Source organism: Lissotriton vulgaris, chromosome 6 (assembly GCF_964263255.1).
Source record: "Lissotriton vulgaris chromosome 6, aLisVul1.2, whole genome shotgun sequence".
NCBI lineage: Eukaryota > Metazoa > Chordata > Amphibia > Caudata > Salamandridae > Lissotriton > Lissotriton vulgaris.
The window spans coordinates 1508374413-1508395670 of NC_141694.1; the positions used below are offsets into that span (position 1 = coordinate 1508374413).

Below are 21258 nucleotides of genomic sequence, written 5' to 3' on the forward strand. Positions count from 1 at the left end.
GTCCGAAGTCCTACGTACATGGGTGTTGTTTGAAGGCAAGTGTATATGGATGCAGTATTCCAACACTCAGTCATGCTGGTAATGTCGGTGTTATATGGTTGTTGATTAGTACAATTTATAAATGAGGAGCACATTTTTAAACATTGAACTTTTTTGTCAAGCAACAATCAATAACCTACATGGAATCAGAGGACCGCGTGTGAGTGTTGAAGATGGTGGTTCTATTATTCAACTGAAACATCAAACAATATTTTGAAAATGAACTCATTGCTTGAAAATGCAACAAATACATGAAGCTAGTAATTGGCGAGATGCATTATTAATGTCAAATGTATGCAGACATAAATATTTTCTGTCAAAATAGATCAATATCGTTCTGTTTTCTTTTATATTTCTTAATGCTGTGTGTTGTTTGCATTGTATTGGATTAACATGGTGACCTACACACCTCATGCTAATCATGACGTATTGCACCTTTTTCTTTGATGGTGTGGAAGCTATGCTCTATCATTTAATGTTGCAATAAATACAAAAATATTTTATGTTTCATTTTCATTTTTTGAAAAGTTAGAGTACTTTGTTTTAGAAAATGCAGCAATAGCAAAAGCATATTTTAACATATTTTTGGCACATTGACTGATAAAATTGGTACATTGCACTTTGCACTTTGTATCGCTTAACAATTTGCACATCTGTAATTTGCACATACATCTGTCCTGATTTTACCTTTGTCTTTGTCCCACATTTTATAGTTGTCGCTATTTTTAAATGATCTAATTTTTAAATTACATATATTGTCCTCTTTTAATATGTACCTGCATTGTTGTAGAATTAGATAGACTAAATGTTGGTTGTTTATTTTTGTATTCATTGCCATTGTATTTGTTATGCACTTTTATGGATGTTTTATTCCGAATAAAGATCTTTGACTTGACTTGAGATATTTTTCAATCATTTTAAACCAATTGTCATATAATAATTGACAGAACATTGTAACTATGAAATTATACAAACTGTTCACGAAACAAATATCACATATGTATTTGATTTAGTCTGCATACGCAGTGGTAAAATGTGCCCAAGGCATGACTATGTAAGGCTTCTATCATTTGCTCTTCATTGTTTGTCATACATGTATGGTGTATTTTTATTTCAAACGGTTGTGTTTTTGAAAACTGATATTTAATCAGTTTAAGGCTTTAACAAGTTACTAACATTTTTCAATGTGGTATTATGTCTGGATCACTGAAATTATATCGACCTCAAAAATATCGAGTTGCCATAATATCGTTGACAAAATATCGATGGACAAAATATCGACTGGCTATCTTTAAACAGGTAAGTACAAAAATATCGACTCTAAAATATCGAGTTACTAAAATATAGACTGTAAAAATATCGTTATTTTTTTGTCTTTAAATTAAGTTAAAACTAATGTAGTAATAAATATATTTATTATAAACTTACTTAAAATTAATAAATTAATGTTATATTAATCAATATTTATTGTAAATTAAAAAAATATATAAAAATAATACATATATATTTATATAATTATTTTTTTATTAAATAAACATATATAATAATTTTACCGTAGCATAGCAAAATAGTTAAATTTTATTGTAACAACTGTAGTGAATTCTACAATAGCTAAAGCGTTGGATAGCGTAGGGGTTAAAATTACTATTCCCACTCCAGTGGGTGCAACAGTAGGGAAAGCGTTGGATAGCGTAGGGGGTAAAATTACTATTCCCACTCCAGTGGGTGCAACAGTAGGGAAAACGTTGGATAGCGTAGGGGTAAAATGTACTATTCCTACTCCAGTGGGTGCAACAGTAGGGAAAGCGCTGGATAGCATAGGGGTAAAAATTACTATTCCCACTCCAGTGGGTGCAACAGTAGCGAAAGCGTTGGATAGCGTAGGGGTAATAATTACTATTCCCACTCCAGTGGGTGCTATAGTAGGGAAAGCGTAGGATAGCGTAGGGGGTAAAATTACTATTCCCACTCCAGTGGGTGCTACAGTAGGGAAAGCGTTGGATAGCGTAGGGGTTAAAATTACTATTCCCACTCCAGTGGGTGCAACAGTAGGGAAAGTGCTGGATAGCGTTGCGGTAAAAATTACTATTCCCACTCCAGTGGGTGCAACAGTAGGGAAAGCGTTGGATAGCGTAGGGGTAAAAATTACTATTCCCACTCCAGTGGGTGCTACAGTAGGGAAAGCGTTGGATAGCGTAGGGGGTAAAATTACTATTCCCACTCCAGTGGGTGCTACAGTAGGGAAAGCGTTGGATAGCGTAGGGGTTAAAATGACTATTAATTAATTAACAATTAACAATTTTAATTAATTTCCATATTTAATTAATTATTAAATTACTTCCCACCCTATCCCCCTATAAACTCACAACCCACTACTGAAAATAATTTACTAAATATTAATTATTTATCAATAAAATATTTATAATTAATTACCAATTATATTTTAATTAATTACCAAATAATAATTAATTAACAATTATTATTAATTTACATAATAAATTAATTATTATTAAATTACTTCCCACCCTATTCCCCTATTAACCCACAACCCGCTACAGAAAAAAAATGTACTAAAAATTAAATATTACTCAATTATTATTTTTAACCAATTATACTTTAATTATTAACTAATTAATAATTAATTAATAATTATTGTTAATTTACATAATTAATTAATTATAATTAAATTACTTCCCACCCTATTCCCCTATAAACCCACAACCCGCTACAGATTTATATTACACAATTATTAAAAAATATTAAAAACTACCTTATTTTCGATTTTTTTTTTATATTCTATCTAGTCGATATTATGTCTAGTCTATATTTTTGATTCGATATTTTGGCTATTATTATCGATATTACTCGATATTTTTGTAGTCTATATTATGTCTGGTCGATATTTTTGCTAGTCTATATTTTTTACTCGATATTTTGTCCAAACGATATTTTGGAATCGATATTATGTCTGTTTACCATTATGTCTTACTATGTTTTAAAGTATGTAAGACAGGGTCTGTTTTAATTTGAACAAATGTTTGAATTTCATGTTAAAACCTTTTACAAGAAAAACACATTGAGATGACAAACATTTTATAACAAGGTAAGTATAGACATTTTAGGACAAATCTTTGGAATGTATATAAAAATACACATTCGATGTTTGTTACTTGATTAAATGTATTACTACTATTTACATTTACATCAGCAGCCAGACTGACCCTCAACCTGCCCAAGAGGACGCACATCACCCAGCACCTGAAAGACCTCTTCTGGCTCCCCATCCAGAAGAGATGTCAGTTCAAGCTCCTGACCCATGCATACAAAGTCCTCCACAACCAAGGCCCAAACTATATGAACCACCGCCTGATCTTCCACCACCCATCCAGAAACCTCTGCTCAGCACACCTCGCCCTCGCTCAGACACCACTTATCCGCCGCAGCTACCCTGGAGGATACTCCTTCTCCCATCTCGTTGCCAAAGCCTGGATCACCTCCCACCTCCCCCACGCACTTCTCCGTCACTGAACCACTTCAGGAAAGGACTCGAGACCTGGCTCTTCAACTGATGCCTGCAGCACAGCACCTGGATACCAGGGCTGGACTGGCCATAGCGGGCACAGGGCAATCTCCGGTGCGCTGCACGGGTGGGGGCCGGTTTTGGGCCCCAGGGGGCCGGTTTTGTTACAGGGCCGTTCGGCCCTGTAGCAAAATCGGCTGAAAACCGGCCCGGCAAAGAGCTTGACCGCACCTCCAAACCCCCCCCCCTAGTGGGGAGGGGGGCTGGCCAAGTACTTTGCCAGCGCCGGTTGTGGTTCCCAGTCCGGCCCTGCTGGATACCCCCCCTCCCTTCGCCCACCCCGTGTGATTAGCCATGTTATACAAATACTGCTTGATTGATTGACATTTTTAAGTTTAACAGCTTTTCTGTAAATGAGGTAATGGTATGTTTATGTGCAGTTAGTCCATCAACGTTTAGAAAAGCAAAGGAATTGTTTAGCCATCATGTGGATAAGGTGATACAAATAAAAGATAAATAAAGGATAACATTAGTTCTTTCTATTATTTGTGGGTTTTTAGGGGTGGCAACAGCTGGACCTCCAGAACAATACCTGTGCAATGACTGTTGAGGAGCAGTATCTTAAACAGGGTGTTGGTTGTCAGGGGCAGAAATGTAAGCCCTGTTGTACTCCCCATACCCTGCCAGTCTGAACGTTGATGGGGAGGTAGTAGCAAAGGATGGTGTTTGGCCATGGCTTGGCCACGGATTGCAGATTCAATACCTGATTATACCCGTCAGTGCAATAACCCATCAAATATAATTCTACACTACTGCTTCATGATATTGATGTTCCTTTCCCAGAGATCATTCTACATCAGTAGCAGGGTAATGATTCTGTACAGCCACCCCTACTGCTGCCTTGCCACACCAAACAGATTTTGCTGTAATTCATTTACTACGGTCTTAGCAGCTTTGGACATCATGTGTGACCCTTGAGTTGTGGTCACATGCCTCCCTTCTCTTGCTGACAACAATATTGTGGTTTGCTTTGTTAGAAAAAAGGCAAGACAGTAGTGGTCTCAGTGTAGATGGTGGTTTCCATAGTACGGGGTGCCAAGTTCCTGGTTGTTGGAGTTGAAAACAGGATGCATTAGAGGTGATGATGGCACCTCTGAGAGTGCTGGAGTCAGCCAAGACAAACCTGATTGTCTTGGTGTTTCGTTCTGGCTGTCTGATGTACCTTGAGTGCTGCTAATCCAAATGAAGGAAGTGATGTTCCTTCTGCAGATGGCGTTGACAGCAGCCGCGGCCCGTGGAGGGAGTTGCGGTGGGGCAGAGAGGTGGGGCGGGGGAGGGGCAAGTTGGAGGGTGCTGAAAACCGGCATATGGATATTTGGAGGTAAGTAAACAATTTTATTAATAAAACGAATTTCGTAGCGTGCGCTGCATCGCATTTTGCGATGCAGGGCACGCAACGAAATTCGCATTGGTTAGGTTGGTGAATCTCCCAGGCCTCTAAACCACTTGCCTTGGGAGGAGACACTGTTGACAATCTTTCACTCTAAAGGCATCATGAGATTGACTCTGGAGTTGAAAGTGGTAAGTACTCAGTAAATATGTGTTTAGATATGCTGTGTAATTATTTCCTTTGATGGACCCCCTTTAAACTCACAAAAACGTACATTTAATCTACAGACTATCCCACATATGTGGTCTCACTTGGGTTACAGTCCATAGTATCCGTATGGTTATGTTCTCTCAGTCCTCACTTCCACCACCACCACACTACAAATATATATGACATCGAGTGACCATTTAACTACTACTACGACCAACTCTCGGTCTTCAGGGACACAGTCCCTCAGTTAGAGTTTTGCAAAAAGATACTCTGTCTCAAAAAGGCATAGTACCTGTCCACAAAAATATAGACCCCCCCATGCACAATTAGGAGTCTGACAAACTGTCATGTTTCTGCTGATGAGGCCTCCTCTCTCTCTCTGCAGTTGCAAACTTAAACCCATCACCTGGTCTATCTTGTGCTTTGGCCTATGGACGACACACAATATGCTACATATTTATTGCATATGATATGAGTTTGTGACTGGCAGGTCTAGCTTTTTGATCCAAACATGACAATTTAAAAATGACATGGAAATGCTGGAATAGCACTCCAAGTGTGGCAGGGTTTTTAAATGGCATTACCTTTATAGAGAACTGTTTTAGTATTTAGCTTTTGTTAAAAAAAAGCTTATGAGTGGCCACATTGAACATGGTGACTTCTCATTGATGTTGCAGTGTCTTCTTAAGTCCTATTGGGGCAGTGACATATCTTAAACCACAGAAATATCTGCCAGTCAAGGGTACATCTGTAATTATGGAGGGATGTGTCTTCCACAAGGGTAATTGAGTTAATACATAGGACCAACAAACCTGCTGCCAAACTTTAAATGATGTCAAGTGGCATTAATCTTGAACTTTTTTACCTATAAAACTCTTTTTGTGTTAATGAAATTATTTTAGTGTAAGCAAAAAAAGACTACAACACCCAGAATTAATTTAGTTAGAACTTAAAAGCAGGCCTGGAAACAGTATAAGAAGTTAAGTGTATTGAGGTGGTCACAATACATCATACAGAAGAAAAATCATCTGTGACCCAACAGTAACGAAATAATGATGCCAATAGCAGACGTTCACAAGGGCCCAAACATTTTTTACCAAAACAAATATATTTCACATTTGTAACAATACTACACCAATTAGTACATCACAAGTAACCACAGCATACGTCTCACGATCCCTTCAAAAACTTATCCAGTGTAGTCTATCTAGGGGCACACTTAATATGATTCCCTGATCAACATAAAACACAATTAGGGCAGACGTGATTTATCGTCTGACACTCTGCAATCATTGCCCATCATATGATCATTTTAAAAAAAATACTTGTGTGATATTATAAATATATATATATTTTTTTAAACATCACCACTCAACAACCTGCTACAGAAGCCTGCTATTGTAATGATTGGAATTTCCACATCCACCTTGAAGATGCATGCAACCACAGCATCACAAAGTTTTCAGTTCAGTAATATTTGTAATTCCTAATAACGAGATTATTTACTAGCAAGCACCAATAGCGGAAACTCCATCTTACATATATTAAGGCTCACTCAGTTTGAGTTCATCCAATATTGTAACCTCACAAACAATGATCTAATATAGCAATATAGGATCCTGCTTAAGCTACAACGTTTGGCTTTAGCCACATGTGAGGGTCTATAATGAGGTAGAGGACCTTTAACTACTGTATAACCTACAGCAGAAGGATGATAAGGCTATTAGAAGATTACATTAACTGAAGGTATGTTATGTTATGTTATGTTATGTTATGTTATGTTATGTTATGTTATGTTATGTTATGTTATAGGGGTGACTTATAGAGCGCACGGCTACTCAGGCAGAGTGTCCTGGCGCTAAATAGATCTGTAGAGGAGACCAGAAACACAGCAGACTAAAGGCCATAAAGCCAAGTCTTCAGACCCTTCCTGAAGGCCAACAGATTGTCTAATTTCCTAAGAGAAAGGGGGAGCTTATTCCAAAGCTGAGGTGCCAATAATCTATAGGAGCGGCCCCCAATGCGGGCACGCTTGGAAGTTGGGACGATTGCCAAGGCTTGGGTGGCCGAACGTAGTGATCTGGAAGGAAAGTAAAATTGAACACGTTTCCTAAGATAGACGGCACCAATACCATGCAAGGATTTGAAAGTCATGGTCAGGGTCTTAAAAAGTATACGCTTTCTCAAAAATGGCCTTAGTCTAAATTAAGAAGGGAGAAATAGATAGACAAGCATTGGAACTTTGTCAGCCATTTCTGGCCTTGAGGCACTCTCATGGCTACAACTGAGTTCTGAACATTCCAATGTTCTAATTAAGCAAAATGATCCAAAAAGGAGTGCACTCCCAAGAACTTCTTGGCCAGGGTGGAGTCAAAGGGACTCTTCACCCCGATCATTAACTATCTGAACGTGCCCTCTAACCTGTATAATATTGTTATTGTAAATCAAACCCTTAAATTTGGGGTGAAAGTCACAAAAGTTTTGAAACTTTTTTGTATTAAGTGGAAGACTACAAGAAGCAAGATTTTTGGTAATGAGATTGCTTTTCTTGCTTTATTGAATTGTATGTTACAAGGGTCAGAAAAAGGGGTATGCATCAAGTGTGATAACAGATTATAGTCACAAGATAGTAATTTATTGGTGGTACCATATCAATTTTAAGAATTGTGGTGAGTGATTTCATGCTGTGAAAAATGCAGATCCTCTGTTCAGATCTGATGACCCATCTGTCAGAGAAAATGGTTTCTCTCATGATTTTCTCATGGAAATCAGAAGCTAAAATGAGGGCACCTTTTTTTATAGATTCTTAAATATGGCCTTCACCCAAATGAGACAATTTTACCATGCTGAATAAAACGTACTTCCAAAAGCAGCAGCGGTCTGTCAGATTCCCAGTGTTCAATTGCAATTTTACAACAGAGTTGTAATGAAAAGCTGGAGCCCTAACATTCTATATTCATAACAAATGTGACCCATCCACAAATGCAGTTACTAATTTACAGATTTGCAACTGCTAAAAAGTGCCCCTTTCTGCAGGGTCCTCTCCAAACCCTTTGCCTTTGTCCTCCTACTTTTTGCTGAATTCGTTTTTGTTGGCCTTAGGTCTCTGTGCACTTTACCACTGCTAACCAGTGCTAAAGTGGTTGTGGTCACTGCCTAAAACATAGTTTGATTGCCTTATCGACATATGGCATACTTAGTGTACTTATAAGTCCCTAGTACAGTGCACTATGTGTGCCCAGGTCCTGTAAATTAAATGCTACTAGTTGGCCTGCAGCACTGATTGTGCCACCTACTTACATGGCCCTTTAGTCTAAGGCCTGCCATTGCGGAGCCTCTGTGTGCAGTTTACACTGCCATGTCGACTCCGCATTTACAACCCCCTTCCAAGCCTTAAAATCCCCTTATATTACATATAAGGTGTACCTACAGATAGCACTCTGAGCCTCTGAGAAAGATAAGAGGCTGCAAGCAACAACCGAGGAGGAGAACCCTAAATTGCAGAAAAGACCTCCTGCCTCCAGAAGGGGAATCAGAAAGCCCAGGATGGGGCAGGAGGCAGGGTGCCAACCAGGGTCCCGTCACAGATGGAGTTAGATGTCAACGACATTGAGAGCTACGGCATTGATGACTTGATAAAGTTGTGCAGGGAGAGGGGATTGAAAATCCTTGTGGGTTATCTAAATCTTGAGTATCAACTAGCCGTTAAAGCCTGGGAGGTGGCCTACTGAACACAATCTGCACCACAGGAAGAGTCTGAGGAGGGCTACATCACCATTCTAGAGAAAGCAGAACCCTGGTAATACCTCAGAATTGGGGCCCATGAGGCAATGCCACTGAGAAGGAGGAGGAAAATAACTTGGCAAAGACTCTAGAAGAGAGTGAGACCCTTGCTGTATCTTTTGCAGGAAGCAGTTTCTCCTCCCAAACCCTGTCTCCTGACAAGTTGAAAGACAGACGGGCTGAGAAGGACCTGAGGTTGCAGCTGGCCCAACTGACTGCATAGGAAAGACAAACCCCCCCCCCCCCAAAAAAGTGGCCAGGCGCATTTACAAATTATAAGCCCCGGGGAGGCTATCCTCCAGGTTGTATTCATAATGGGGAGCGGGGATGCGGGCCCACCGTCCCGAGTTCTGAGAGGCCACAGGAAGCCCATCCTTGGGAGCATAATTTGTAAAATGAAGAGGGGGTTGCTTAGCCCTCCACCCACCCCTGCGGCCGATTACTCTAAGGGAGGAGGGGCCACGCAGCCCTGTTCCCTCAGCCATTAATAGCCCTGCAACCCCATTCCCTGGGGCTGGCTCAGATGCTATGTCCCAGGAAGAGGCGCAGGCAGGAAAACCTGTGTTTGCTCTCATTTAGCAGGAGAACTTTCATAACTCCTGCCAAGAAGGACCAAACCCCAAGTCTACTCTCTGCAGGCATGAGCTTCAAAAATGCTCCTGACCACTGAGCGCAGACTTTTTATGTTTCCCTGCCTGCAGTGATGCATACAGAGAAACAGATCAAAACATTGCTCCCGCCCACAGGAAGAAACATTAGGAGCTGCTACCTGTGGGCATGAGCAATGCAGGCACTGCTGTATGTGGGGAGCTGGGTGGGGCTACAGGGGCTTTGAGACTCCTCCCACAGACCCCAGCAACACTATGTATGTTTCAGGGCCCGGGGGATAGGGTCCCTGAGGCAAAAATCGGCCCGGGGGGGACGGGGGGGGGGAGGCAGCATGCCATCTCCTCCAACAAAATGTTGCCGGGTCCCCAGTGATGGGAGTCCCCAGGGACAAAATCAGCCCAGGGAGGGAGGCCACATACTCCCTTCTCTGTGCACTCATAGCAAGGATACGCGCAATGGGGCCCCTGGGCCCAAAATCATCCTGAGGAAGGAGGCTGCATGCCCCCATCCCCCTAATAATGACGCCGGGCCCGGGTTGGGGTCCACGGGCTTAAGTCGATCTAGGGATCTGGGCCATGTGGTCCTTTCCCCAAAAAAGGATGCCAGGGATGGGGTCCCTGTGGCTAAAATTGGCCTGAGGAGGAGGTCGTACAAGCCCTCTTTCCCTGAAAATTAGGCAGACCCCGGGAATGGAGTCTCTGGGGCCGAAATCAGCCCAGAGAGGGGAGCTGTGTGCCACCCTACCCTTAAAAATTATGCGGGGCCCTGGGGAAATGGGGTCACTGGGTCCGAAATTGGCACTAGGAAGGAGGCTGATTGCCCCCCTCCACCTGAGCATGTTCCCGGGCCCTGGGGGAGGGGGTTCCCTGGAACTAAATCAGCCCTGGAAGGCGAGCCACCTCACACCATCCCCCTACAAAATGTCACCAAGCCTCAGGGATGGGGTCCCTAGGGCCAAAATCGGCCCATGGATGTGGAACAATTTCCCCTCACCCTGAAAATATTGGTAGGCCCCATGCGGCCCCCTCTTCACTTTATTTAAATAAATGGCCCTGGGGGTGGGGTCCCCTGGGCTGATAAGAGCTTGAGAGGGGCCCCTGTCTCCTTAATACACAGATATGGGGGATAGGGTACTCAAGGCCTAAAGGTGCTCGGGGAGGGGAGACCGCCTGGTCCCTTTCCACTTCATTTTAAGAAATGACCATGACAAAGCTCGAGGAGGAAGCAGCATGGCCCCACTTTCTGTTAATTAAAAAAGAAATGGCCCTGGTGGATGGGGTGGCCAGAGACAGGCCCTATGCCCCCCCCCCTCTCCACAATACACAAAGCCGAAATCTGGGCATAGCGTGGGCCTGACTGTATGGAGGGAGAGTTGGCTGCAGGGTCTTGCTAATGAGACTACATGAACTGTAACACACGCCTTCTCCATGCACAGTTCATGTGTTTTTATATTATATCATTTATACTCCGTTAAATCATAGCATTCATAGGAATGCTCATGACATCTCAAATGACAAATGTGTGAAGACTGCATGCTTGAGAGACAAGGTATAGTTAAGGTAGTCTGGCTAGCAACTTCACAACGCTGTATAGGGAGGTGGGTGAGTTATCGGAAGTTTTTGGCGGGCACAGATTATAACTTTAAGTTATAACTATAACTTTTGAATTCCTAATGTTTCTATAGTTTAAGTTTGTTTTGTATAGAAATGATAAATATGTTTTCTTAACTATAACTAATCTTTAACCTCTGTTTCTTTAAATGAATTTGGATGCTTTTTTTTGGCCCATTAATAGTTTTGTAATCATATAACATTGTATATTATAGAATTATATTATTTAAATTTTTGGAGTACCGCAGTACTTTTGCGTAGCTTCAAAGTTTAATAGAATCGTCAGCAATCCTTTTACGTTCAATAGTGGTTCCTTGCTAGTACTACAGTACTTACGTTAATTTTTTAACATATATTTACATCATAGAATTATTATTTTTTCAAAATATAGATCCACGGTTTGATGGCTAGTTGTGTTTTTGAATGGTACATGTGTTAGTATTGTAACTGAGTATTATAACTGCGGGTTGTGTTTGTGAACTTTACAGGGAGATACTACCCCTGTATTTTCGATTTTGTAATAGAACTCTGTCAATGGTATGAAACATGAAATGTATATCCCTTAGCCCCTTTCCATTTGATTACTTCCAAGGAGAAGGGTGTGTGCTCCAAGGAGAAGGTTGTGGTGCTTGAAAAAGTAAATTATTTATCTTCTGTAGCCACCTTGCAACTGTTTAACACCTGCAATGGCTGAAGAACAAGGTCCTGGGGCTTAGCTGCAAGAGGAAGAAGTGCAGTTGCAGTAGGATGAAGAAGAGATTTAGCGCAAAGGAATGAGGTGAAGGAGTCAATCATAAATATTTTTATCTCACTACCTCCAGGAAGGCAAAAGGTCAATGTTAACCTGGTAACCTGGAACCTCTGCAACAAAGTGATATCCCATGCAAACATGAGGCACTGCTCATTTGGAACAACAGAAATGAGGAAACACCCAGGCAATTCATTCAACCAGGCTGGTGCATGCCGAAAGAAGTTCCCACTGGGAAATTAAAGAGGCCAAAGCAATAAGAACAGTTGCTGGCACTTCTTCGGCCACTGCGACACCGTCAACTTGTTCTGCATCATCGGACCTTCCAAACCACCTACTGCATCTGTCCTTCCAGTAGCACCTTCAACGTCTTCAGCTACGTCTGTCTATCCACCACCAGCCAGTGCATCTGACCCTGCATTAGTACCTGCTCCCGGCACCATGGTGCCAGTCCAATTGTTGAGGCAGAATTGGGAAATTATTGAGCAGCATGGCAGTATGGCAACATACTGTCTCCGCTGCCATACTGTGATTCTTGCGGAACACAGGGAAATGATGATACATCAAACCTGGTCATGGCTCATCAGTATCGCCTTGAACTGCCTTCCTTGAAAAATGTATTTTACTCCAGTCTCCTGTTGAGACTATTATTTTGTTTGGTCAAGTTGACCTTGTGAAAATTTAAAAAACTTCCAGAAAGCATCATAATACAAGAGGAAAAAAAGTTCTATTATGAACTAACCAAAAGTCTCACAAGAGAACGAGTTTGTTGTCATATTAAGCATAGGTTACTGAGGTAATTAAAATACAACATTGTCATTAATATAGAGATAAATGGTAACTTTAAGGTAAGTTAAACCTGTGCCATATGGTGGTTTCGTAATAAATGGTAAGTTAATAATAGACTACTACAGTGATATCTGATTGTATTTAGAGTGGAGTGCAGCGATGTAGATAGTAGTGACATAGAGTGGAGTGTCGTTGAGTGAAGTGTCGTACAGTGAGGTGGCATAGATAGGAGTGTCATCCAGTGGAATTTTGTTGAATAGAGTGTTTTCAACTGTTGTGTCATCGAGTACAGTGTCGTATAGAAGCATAGAGTGGAGTAAATTGTTGTAGAGTGGAGTGGCATGCAGTGGAGTAAAGTGGAACTGCACAGCGTGTCACGGCTTACAGAGAAGTGGCATAAAGTTGATTGGCTTCTTGTAGAGTAGAGTGGAGTGGTGTAAAGTAGAGTGTTGTGTCCCAGAGTAGAATGGAGTGGCAACTCATAGAGTTTCGTATCGTACGGTGTCTTAGAGTAGAGGGGCAAAGAGTGGAGTGGCAAAGAGTGGAGTGGCATATCGTAGAGTGGAGTGGAGTGGCGTTTAGCGGAGTGTCATTGAGTAAAGTGTCATAGTGTGGGATACAGTGGAGTACGGTGTTGAGTGGAGTGGCACATAGTGGAGAGGAATGGAGCAGATTGCTGTAGAGTGGAGTGTCGTACTGTAGAATGGAGGAGAGTGTCATAGAGTGGAGTGACATCCAGTGGAGTGTCGCCCTGTAGAATGGGGTGTCAGAGAGCGGGGTACAGTGGAGCATAGCGGAGTGGCATATAGTGGGGTAGTAGATTGTAGCAGTGTGTCATAGAGTAGAATGGAGTAAAGTGGTGTGGAGTAGAGTTTTGTAGAGTAGAGTAGCATAGAGTGGAGCAGAGTGTAGAAGAGTGGAGTGGCGTGGAGTGGAGTGGCGTGGAGTGGAGTGTCACAGAGTGGAGTGGAGTGGAGTGGAGTGTTGTTGTTGGTATGTGTTAAGGAGGTGGAGTGGTGCGTCATAGACTGGAGTAGTGTGTCTTAGAGTAGAGTGGAGTGGTGTGTTGCGGAGTAGAGTAGTGCGGAGTAGTGGGGATAGAGTGGAGTACAGTGTTGTAGAGTGGAGGGGTGTGCAATACCGTAGAATGCAGTGATGTGTCATACAGTGGCATGTCATAGACTTTCTTATATTGGAGGGAAGTACAGTGCAGTGGCATGTCATAAAGTAGAGAGACTTGTAGTAGAGTGAAGTAGCATGTTGTAGAGTGGAGTGGCATCTCATGTATTGGTGTGGCCTGTTGCACAGTGTTGTCAAGTGGGGTAGAGTGGTGTAGAGTAGAGGGGCATATAGTGGTGGAGAGTGTTGTAGAGTCGAGTGGTGTACAGTGGAGGGGTGTCTCGTAGAGTTGAGTGGAGTGGCGTGTCATAGAACATCGTACAAAGGAGCAAAGTGGGGTAGAGTGGAGGGGCACAGAGTGTAGTAGAGTGTTGTAGAATGGAGTGGAAGAAAGTACAGTGGCATGTACAATTGAGTGGAGTGGTGTGTCAAAGAGTGGAATTTTGTACAGTGTCAGAGTGAAGAGGCATAGAGTGAAGTGGCATAGAGTGGAATGGCATATCAAACACTGTCGAAGAGTGAAGTGGTGGGGCATAGAGTGAAGTGTTGTAGACTGGAGTGGTGTGTCACAGAGTCAAGTGGAGTGGAATGTCATAGTGTGTAGTTCAGTGGAGTAGAATGTCTAATAGTGGAGTGACGTAGACTGGAGTGGAATGTTGTACAGTGGAGTGGAGTGTTGTAGAATGGAGTAGTGTGTGATAGAGTGGACTGACGTAGAATGCCATAAAATGGAGGGGTGTACACTGGTGTGGTGTACAGTGGAGTGGTGTACATTGGAGTGGCATGTTGTAGAGTGGAGTGGAGTGGAGTGGCGTAAAGTGGAATAGCATGTCATAGAGTAGAGGGAGGGGAGTGGTAGGCTGTAAAGTAGAGTGGAGTAGTGCAGAGTGGAGTTACATGTTGTTGAGTGGAGTGATGTAGAATATAGTGGCGTATCATAGAGTGGAATGGCACAGAGCGGAGTATCATGTTGTAGAGTAGAGTGGAGTGGAATATCATAGAGTGGCATGTCGTAGTGTGTTTGAGAGCGGAGCGGGTGGAGTGGAGTGTTGTAGAGTGGAGTGGCATGTCATAGAGTAGAGTCATACACTGGAGTGGCGTAGAGAGTCAATCAATCAATCAAGTAGTATTTTTTATAGTGCGGCTAATTAAACCAGGCGGTATCCAGGCTTTGTGCTGAAGGTATTAGTCCCAGAGCCAAATTTGAGTCTCTCTCTGGAGTGGTTTAGTGAGGGAGAATTGTGGAGGTGAAAGGGGTGGGTGTTCAAGGCACTGGCGGCTAGGTGGGAGAAGGAGCATCCTCCAGAGTGTCTGCGGCAGATACATGATGTCTGAGCAAGGGCGAGCTGGGTGGAGTGCAGGTTTCAGAAGCATTGGTGGAAGATCAGGCAGTGGCTTATGTAGTCTGGTCCTTGGTTGTGGAGGGGTTTGTATGTGTGGGTAAGGAGCTTGAACTGGCATCTCTTCCGGAGGGGAAGCCAGTGGAGGTCTTTCAGGTGCTGGGTGATGTGTTTTCTCTCCGCAGGTTGAGGATCAGTCTGGCTGTTGCGTAATAGGTTGTCTGGAGTGTTTGCAGGAGCTCTGTGGAGGTGCCAGCTTATAGTGCATTGCCATAGTCGAGCCAGCTGGCGATGACAGCCTGGGCCACCATTTCTTTGTGCTGATGAAGAGCCATCTGAAGATTTTACAGAGCAGTGAAACAGGCTGAGGTGATGGCACCAACCTGTAGTTTCATGGAGAGTTCGCTGTCCAGTATGATACCGAGGATACAGGCATGGATTTTTGGCGTGGGCATGGGCCCAAGATCTGTCGGCCACCAGGAGTCATTGCACAGGGCTGTTTGTCTGCGAAGATCAGAGCTTCTGTTTTGTCTATGTTGAGTTTCAGGCAGTTGTCTTTCATCAATGTTGTGATGTTCTTCATGCAGCTGTGGAAGTTGGTCTTCGTCAAGGTGGGATTTGTTGAAAGTGAGAGAGTGATCTGAGTGTCATCCACATAGGAGATAATGTTGCTGCTGTGCAATCGTATGATATCAGTGAGAGGAGTCATGTAGATGTTTTAAAGGGTAAGGCTGAGGGATGGGCCTTGGGGTACTCCGCAGATTGTGTGCTGGGATTGTGAGGTGAAGGGGGGCGGACTCTCTGGGTGCGTCCCATGACGAAGGAAGCCATCTATCTAAGTGCATTGTCTGTGATTCCAACCTGGCATAAATGATCAATGAGTGTGTAGTGGGAGGTGGTGTAGAAAGCTGCAGAAAGATCCAGGAGGATGTGGTCAGCTGATTCTACTCTGTTGCGTAGGGCTCGGATCGCCTGTTGCTGTTGTCAGGGCTGTATTGGTGCTGTGGTTGGCTCTGAAACCTAAGTGGGATGGGTCCAAAGAGTTGTAGAGTGGAGTATTGTATAGTGGAATGGCGTGTCATAGAGTTAAGTGGTGTGTTGTAGAATGTCTTTTGTCATATATAATTTTTTTTATATTTCAATAGGTACCACAGTACTTTCTAGGTAATTTCTCCAAATTACTATGGTACTCCATACATATTTTTTTATATATATATAAAATCAATAAAACTAATTTTCCCTCCCTCTACAGACTTTCCTAAACAGCCAGACAAACAGTGCTAAGCTACATTTTATGAAAAAACACATAAATAGAAAATGTGGTCTAAACAGGATGGCAAACCTTTCATTTTGCAAGGGCCTTGATTAACCAACAATAGTGTGTATTGTCATTGCCATGTACTGCAGTATACTTTTGATTGTGCCAATGCTTGTTGTATTTTGTCATGGTTTTTGTAAAACTTTATGAAAAAGACTGTCCTGTGCACACACATCTTGCCACCTGGAAATAATTTTTGTAAGAGGAGTGTACATACCACATTCAAAGACAGCCGCCAAAGCAAATTATTTTGCTAAATATATTGTATTGATTGTTTTTGGTACTTTAGTATAATATATAGGCACTCAGCCTTGAGTTTCACTATATTTAACTATGCATCCGATAATGCACCAACAACTTAATGTTAACTGCACAGTATAAAATACAACAGAGAAATAGGACTCACTAACCGAGAGAAAGACCTTGGTGTTGAAACGTGTCGGTGGAGTGCTTTGCAATTACTGGTTTGAATAGAATAAAGGAATTACTGTATTGAACTCAGGGATCTGTTGAAAATGCACTCAGCCGAAATCCACTTATTTTGTCAATGACTATGCATAGCTTTGTTTGCTGTGGTAAACCCCTTCCAGCTGGCGAGTTCTCCTCCCCTTCCCCTGCAAGTTTAGCTGCATCCCTTTCCCTTTAAATGACACCACTGACAACGTACTTTGGTACCATATAAGGTTGCAGTTTATTCAAACATAACATTGTTGAACATTTCACAATTTTATTGGTCATTCATAAACATCCATTTTATCTCATACTTTCTTTGTCTTTGTAGGTTCCTTTGTACATTCCTTGTAATTGTGTGCTCCCAGACAGTTTATTTTGCGGGGTGCCCCTTTGTCCGGGCCTCTGTGTCTGCAGTTCTAGGCTTCAACATGCTACCGCATTGGGTGGGTGTCCATCAGGACCTGCCTGGGCTGCAAGTGCCATTCCGCCTTCCCTGGACCCCTTGCTGGCCTGTGCCTGCTCCTCAAGGCACCTGCCTTGTGGCATCTCAAGGACCCTGTGTGAACATTTCATCTATTATACATGTGGCTGTGTCTAAACATTTTGCTCCCCCAGTACCCCTCCCGTGAGGCTTCCTAAGGTCTCTGTGGGAGATCACATCTACCCTGTCTGTGGCTGTGTGCCGTCCTTAGCACCCTCAGTGCCCCTGCCGTGAGGCATCCCAGGGACACTGTGTGAGCCTTCCATTTATCTCTAGTAATTTTCTCTCTTATGTCTATCTTCCCCGGGTTTCTTGCGCCTCACCACCAACCTGCTGCTGTGATGCCCGCGCTCTTTTGGTGTGATTAAGTGGGATTCTTCGTATCCTGTCAGAGGGGGGGTTATGTGTTTGCCCAGGGCCCTGGGCCCTTATTTAAGCCCCTCAGCCACTTGTTAACCCGACCCCAGACTGCGGGCGCCGTAACCTATCCAGGGGCGACCAATCCTGGTCACCCCTTTTTCACGGGCTTCTGCGACAGGGGGAGGGCTTCCTGCCTCCGGGCAGCGTTTGTCCCAGCCGCCATGGGGTCCGGCTATGCCTTCCCCGGCCCAGGCTTCAAGTCAATGTGTGGTAAATGCATTGTGTGGTAATGGATGCGTGGTAAAGGCATTACATTGAAATGCCAGTGTGTTGTTTGTATAGGCATCTAGGTTTAAAGGCTTTTCATTAAGTTAAAATAAATGAATAGATTTGAAGCCAGTTGTGATTTATTATTGAAAGGAACTATGCAGAGGGTGAGCTACATCAAAAAGTATCCTTCCTCCAATATTACACATCTGTGCTACTTTACCTATTTTCGCATTTTCCCACCATTAGGCTACTGGAGGGGGTGCTCCTCTGTGAAATGTGTTTTATTCAACCGAGCTCCTCGATGTATTATAATTGTGCATGTCATTGGGCATTGAAAAACTTTCCTTATTTAAAGCTACATTAAATGTTGCATCATAAACTCTTTTCCTATGCTCTAAAAAGGATATCTTTTTTTCTTGTGCTCTCTAGGAAAAGGAGCTGCGGAATCTGGCCGCAATGGATTTGGAGCTACAGAAAATAGCAGAGAAGCTCAATGACAACCGGCGAGGGTGAAGGCCGAGCTGCCACGTGACCAGTCCCCCAAGGATTCTTTCGACACAGCTTTCGATACTTCGGATACCTAAACATATTGATATTATCACTGCCGCTAAAAGGTCTTGTTTTCTTAGACACAAACTTTATTGTCCAGTACGTGTGGTGTTTTATACCGTAATAGTTACTTTATGCTACGCAACTAGTGTGAAATAAAAGAGCACAGAAACGAAGGCAGACAGTTACTATGCTTGTGAGAAATGGTTGTTTTATTCTTCAGAAATGTGTCTGTCTCTTGAGTTTTAAGTATTAAAAATTGTGACAAGTCTCGAAACAATCCTTTAGTCCTGGCTACTGTCTCAATTCTTAACGGTGTCAGTGAATATAAAACGTCTACATTGTTTATATAACTATTCTGCTTTCCAAATAATAATGATGATATTGACTTACCAAAATGCACAGATAGCAGAAGCAATTCACACACCCTCGCCCCATAATTACATCATCGGCTTCTCTGTTCCTACTTCATTCCTTCAGCAGCCTCCATTTTGGTGCTGAGGGACAAGGGAACAGGGAAGCGGAGCCCCACAAAGTAATAGTGCGGTTGGTCCTCTATTTACCTTTTATTCCATCCACAGTCTTCATTGCCTATGAAACCGAGCTCAGCAAAAGTAGTGTTTTGGGTAGCAGAGAAGATATCAGGGGTAGAATCTGCTACCCTTGGCTAATACCAATTGATATCCATGTTAGTTTTCAGTCTCATCAACAGCCAATTAATTAGCATTCTAGGATATCTAGTTCAAGAGGCAAAATGGTATATTCAAGTGTTCTGCCACAAAAGTACTACGGAAAGAGATCAGGACCAGACTGGGGAACCAAAACACCCCTGGCAAAAGTGTTCTAACCAGCTCTGCTCCCTTGGACTCCTCGAGCCGTCTCTTTCATTCCATACATCCACTCTCTCTCTCTCCTTTCCCTTTCTGATTGATTTCTCTGTACATCCTGCCTCCCTATCTTTCCCTATCGCTTGAAGCCTCCCCGTGCATACTGCAATTAACCTCAGGGTCCTGGGGAAAGTGAAAAAATCCCCAGGGGAGGCCCCAGGCTTGGAAAACTGGCATCTAAGGGCCCTAGCCCACCGGGGAAATGCCCAGTGGTATAAAAGACCTGTTCGACCTGAAAGACATGGGGCAGTTGAAGGCTGATCATCCTTACAAACAGTAGCATATAGGAAACAAACCAATAGCCTCCAGCCTCGTCTTTTCAGTGGTGATGATTGGTGAACATGCATGAATGGACAAAGTCAAGGAGAGTGAACCGAAAGCCAGGAATGCTGGGCCAAAGGGACAAAGTGAAGGCGCCTAGTCATAGTGAAGGACTGCCACATCAGACAGTTGAATATGCCAAAAAGGTGGGAGAAGAAAAAAAAAGGAAAAGAGGCACTGTTTTGATATTTGTAATTAGCTTTTACTTTTACTGTAGGGTGATGAGGAGCCGCTAGGAGCTTGCAGCCAGCCCTGAGCATACCATTGCTCAGGTGTATGACATCGCAGGTATGTGATAGCTGTGTGTGAACTGTGGACCTGATTCACAAAGTTAAACTTACACGTTTCTACACGTTTATGTTCTCTCAGTATTAAAAAAACTGCATTTTAATAGTAAGTTTACAAGTACGGAGTCTCCACAGTCGGGGCAGAGAAGTCCGCACAGCAAAAAATAGGATAGGCCTATCACTTTATGTGCGGAGTCTCCGCACACGTAAACTTACTATTGAAATGCAGTTTTGTGAATACTAAAAAATTGAAACTTACAAAAATGTGTATGTTTACTTTTCTGAATCAGGCTCTATGTGATCTGGCAGGCTTGCAAGGTTGTTTTCATACCCCCCAACAGAGGATTGACTAAGTAGACCAGGAGCTGTATTATGGAAAATGCCCAGGGACACAATGGGCATGTGTGCCTGCTTTGCGCTCCCTCCGGAGCAATTTGGTATTACAGAAGGGCAGCAGATGCTTGTGCAGTGCTTTTTGAAATACAGATAGGGCTGGCGCATATATAGCGCCAGCGCTATCACCACAGGGTGTTCCCTCATTTGCATGGGAGCAGGGGCACTTGCAAATGAGGGAATCCCTTTACCTGTGTTCCTGTGGTTTACTACAGACGTGGGCGCAGAGGCAAAGAAGCTGACAGGAGGCGCACTGACAGTGCTCCACTTAAAAGGTGCACCCCCCTGATGGCAGCCCTCTGGAGGGGGAAAAGGAGGTCCCATGGACCACCAAGACATCCCTTTGCAGGCATCTGCAGTCACTCACTGCACCCGCCTGCATGGGGATCTCTCTCCCCTCCAAAAAGGTTGCCACCTGCACAGTGAAACTTGGAGAGGCTGTTTCAAAGCTGCTCTTTTTTTCACTTGATGGCACTGCCCCCAAGTTAGAATGACTTTGCAGTTGCCCTGGGGGTAGCACATTCAATGTAATAGGCCAAATGTTCCCTGTTTGCACCCAGCACACCTGTTTTAAGGTGGGCCACGGCGCAAACAGGGAAAAAGGCCCCCTAGGCGCAATAGGGCACTAGGTGCGCATGGCCCCTTGGTAAGACTGCATCCTGGGACGGACTGAGGAACCAAAAGTAGCCCTAGAAAAAATATTTAAAGCAGCCTGCTTCCTTCATCTCTTTACATAAGCTCTCTCTCACATTTCCTCCATCCATTCTGTTTCCCCCCTTCTC

General features: G+C 43.2%; 1 protein-coding gene across 1 annotated transcript in view; it reads left to right on the forward strand.

Annotated features, from left to right (window-relative positions):
• CHGB (chromogranin B) overlaps positions 1-18875 on the forward strand; it is a 270210-nt gene extending 251335 nt beyond the window's left edge. Inside the window, exon 5 of the mRNA XM_086927682.1 lies at positions 18469-18875. Coding sequence (XP_086783808.1) covers positions 18469-18552 — 84 coding nt within the window. The 3' untranslated portion in view covers positions 18553-18875. The remainder of the gene's footprint in view (positions 1-18468) is intronic.
• The last annotated feature ends 2383 nt before the right edge of the window (positions 18876-21258 follow it).